The 3,842-nt window shown below is 24.4% G+C and overlaps 1 protein-coding gene across 1 annotated transcript in view; it reads right to left on the bottom strand.

The window, feature by feature from the left end:
- The window catches only part of LOC107496848 (glycine-rich protein), a gene marked incomplete in the record, with an annotated part of 1,042 nt that extends 367 nt beyond the window's left edge, over positions 1 to 675 (bottom strand). Inside the window, 1 exon segment of the mRNA XM_016118175.3 lies at positions 438 to 675. Coding sequence (XP_015973661.1) covers positions 438 to 528 — 91 coding nt within the window.
- Positions 676 to 3,842: the final 3,167 nt, after the last annotated feature.

The raw sequence follows: 3,842 nt of genomic DNA, 5'->3' as shown, positions 1-3,842 counted from the left end.
AAAAATTAATCACCGTATATTTGTGTATATAAATATTTTTAATTTATTTTATTTTTAATATATATTTTTATATTTTAATATATATATTATATGAGTAATTATTTTGATGATTGATTTTTTTATACAACTTAATAACATGAATGATATAATTAAAATACGTCTCTAACTGGAACCATCATGAACTAATCAAATGATGTATTATTTCTTCTACAAGTCACCAAATCATGTAAGCAAATTTAATTATCACCCTAGTTATTAATAAATATTTGTATGTATTATAATAAGATTCTTTTTGAGTTTTGTAGGCTAAATATTTTGTTTTTAGAAAAATTTAAATCGATAAAAAATATATATAAATAATTATATTTCTAATAATAGATCATAATTATATATTTAAATTTTATATTGTTCATAAGAAAAAATTCAAAAGAGCTAACCTTTATTAGAAGAAACTTGAGCCACCTCTGCGGAGATAAGAAGAACCATGGCCAAGAGGCCTAGCATGAGTGTTGCTACTTTTGAACCCATTTTTTCAGTATTACAATTCAAACAAGTTATTATTGTAGTATGTGTTTAGTAGTGAAGGATGAGAAAATTAGTGGGAATGTGTTCTCTATATATAGGAGGGAGAGGAGGCTATGGTGATTATTATTATTATTATCATCATAATATTGAAGGATATAGATGAAAGACTTTTCAACATTATAGTTGGAGCAATAAAATCCAATCTTCTTCTTATCTAGTAGAAACTTTGAGAATTTCTCCATGCATGCATGTCTTGCTCATTTTCCTTTGCATTCTGATGAGTATGTTAAAGAATTGTAGGCTATGAAAACAATGAGCAGCATTTATTGTCTGAACTGTTTGTTTTCAAGTTTGCAGGGTACTCAAATAATATAGTCACTTTGACATTTTTTTTCCCTTAAAAAAATTGAGTGTTGATGACTTTCTAATAATTATGAAAAATGTAAATTATTAATTTGATAGACATAAAAAATTGAATTATTTTAACAAAATTACACAAAAACATTGACAAATTAAAATAGTAACTCAATTTTTTTTATAAATATCAAATTAATTTGTATATATTTTATAAATAGAATTGACGTTCAAATTTTGTCACGGTTGGAAACATCAGCTTAGTTCAACTTTTTATAATTCCACCGATCAATATCCAGAACGAAAGTGTCAGAATTATATTCCACCGATCAATACTTTCATTCTTGGGTAGGAAATACGAAAAGGATTTTCATGCAAGCCAACAAGCATTACTGATTTAAGAATATAATAACTTGTGGGAAATTCTTTTTAATTTATATTTAACATATGTTAAATATCTAACCATTTATATATTTAAAATAAATTAAACTTTTTGATAAATACTTTTTATCGATAGCTTTACTAATGGCCAGGCCAGAGCATCGGTAATGAATTTTACTGATAAAAATGAATGTGTAAGAATCTCGTTGGAATTTTTCGATAAATATTACTGATGACACGAGTAAAAGCAATGCAAAAAAATTTAAAAATTAAATTGAAATTACCGACTCTTGATGAACTATCAACATAAATAATAAATATTTTTATATTATTTCTAAAATTCATTTTACAGACGCTTCCGTCATCGGTAAAAATACTTTTTTTTTTATTATTATATAAATATCATCTATTAATTATATTTTTAGGTATCTAGTAATCGAATTATGCTACGTGTATGTACACTAAAATCAGCCATTAAAATTAGTCATCAGTATAAAATATATATTAAAATACAAATCCACATTAAAAATAAATTAAACTACATATATATTTATACACAAATATTTGATAACTGATTTTAATAATTGATTTTAAATACAATAAAACCACAAAAAATTGGAATATACAATCAAATACTATTTAGCTATACTACATGTATAATCTCGGATATGAGTCCGCCATCATCATCATCATCATCCCCTGGGTCGTTATCTCTCTTTGGCGAAGAAAATATCTAATGAGGACCATCGATTCTATAATGATATATTAATATATACCCTTTTTAATTTGGAATTGTTTTAAAGTTTCACATCATAAAAGTCATTGTCCCCAAGTCAAACAAAAATAACCCTGCATGCAGGCAAGTTTTGTTTCCCCAGAAAGCGAGAGGCTGAATTGGCCTTTTCCATTAATTGAGCCTGCATGCATTGCATGTTAAATTGTTAATCGTATTAATAAGGTTTTTTTAAGGGTAAAAAACGAAGATAATTGATATTAATAAATAATAAGTTGATAAGTCATATTTTTCTTTTACAAAAATATTATATAGAGGAAATAATTTGTCACTTTTTAATTTTCATATTAAAGAAACAGTGATATTATCTATTGTTATTGGAGTTATGAGTGTTATTTAAGGGTGTAGAAATGTAGAATGAAAATAACTGTGAACAAATCAAAAGGTCCCATTTAGTTTGCTGCAAACAGAAAGTCGGTATCGACTTAAATTGGAGGATAAATCTATCCAAGGGATAAATTTAAATTCACTAAGATCGGATCAACATCAATAGCTCCACAAAATCGAGTCTCAGATTTTGTTCACAACATCAAAGATCCGATATATTTATCATTTTATTTTAAATTCATCAAATTTTAAATCAGATCCTAAATTTTTACTTTTCCACAATTCTGAGTCTTCGATTTATGAATTTTTATTTTTTAAAAAAATATTTTTATTTTTATAAAAAAGAAAAATATATGAAATCAAAAGGTGATTAGTCAAAAACTAAACAATTTAATTAATTTATAATTATATTTAATTAATTTTATTTATTTTTAATTTATATTTGATATTAATTGCTTCTCACCTCAAATTAACATTCTGAATGATACGTTGGAAAATTAGAAGACAGAGATCACGAAATTTTACTTTCGACAATTTCGATTTTTAGTATATAAAAAAATTTATAAAATATATAAAAATATATTCATTTAATATAAAAAAGAAATATTCTAATACTTAACATATATATCATTTACATAAAAATTTTAAATTTACTTAAAAATATTTGACTAATTTTTGAGTGATACCCTCTTAATTTTCTAACATTATTATTGTAAAAAATACACTAACAATTCATAACCATAATGTATAACACGTAATGATAATTTATTACTAAAAAAAGTAGCCATAATTTTCGGGACGGATAAAAAATAATATTCTATCTTAGATAGAGTTTGATCTAAGATTTTGTACACATGACAAAATCCTCTCTCTTCTATCTATTTAAGAACATAAGATAGACAGTTCCATTTATAATAATCTTCTATACATATTTACAATGTTAGTCTATTCTTGTAATTAAATATATATTATTTAATTTATTTTTAATATATACTTTTTATATTTTATATTAATGATCAATTTTAATGTATAATTACTCAATTAGTTCCTTTTCAAACCAATACAGTAAGTGAGAAAGAAGTTAAATATGGATTAAACTCCGAACTGTCACTATTTTCACTATTTATTATTACAACTTGTTTTTCGTTTAATTTTAAAAACTACAAAGTGAAAAAAAAAGGAAAAAGATAAACATAGAAATGCAAAGACTTTGGTTGTTAATTTTTCATTCCCCCTAATTCCATCTCATCCTTATCAAAAAGGGACCATTTGCAATAGTTTTAATTAATTGAAAACAACATAAATAATTAAAAAACAATAGTGGCTGTGGATATATTGATGATTATCTGTGGTCTGTTTTTCGTGACTAAGGGTGCTCATAGTTTGACCAGCCCATAGATGCATGATACTTGGCTAGTGCTGTGGTATTTGGAAGAGATTATTAGTAAAATAAAAATTTATA

This window comes from Arachis duranensis, chromosome 7 (assembly GCF_000817695.3).
Source record: "Arachis duranensis cultivar V14167 chromosome 7, aradu.V14167.gnm2.J7QH, whole genome shotgun sequence".
NCBI lineage: Eukaryota > Viridiplantae > Streptophyta > Magnoliopsida > Fabales > Fabaceae > Arachis > Arachis duranensis.
The sequence above is the reverse complement of the archived record's forward strand: the minus strand, read 5'-3'. Positions and strand labels throughout refer to the sequence as shown.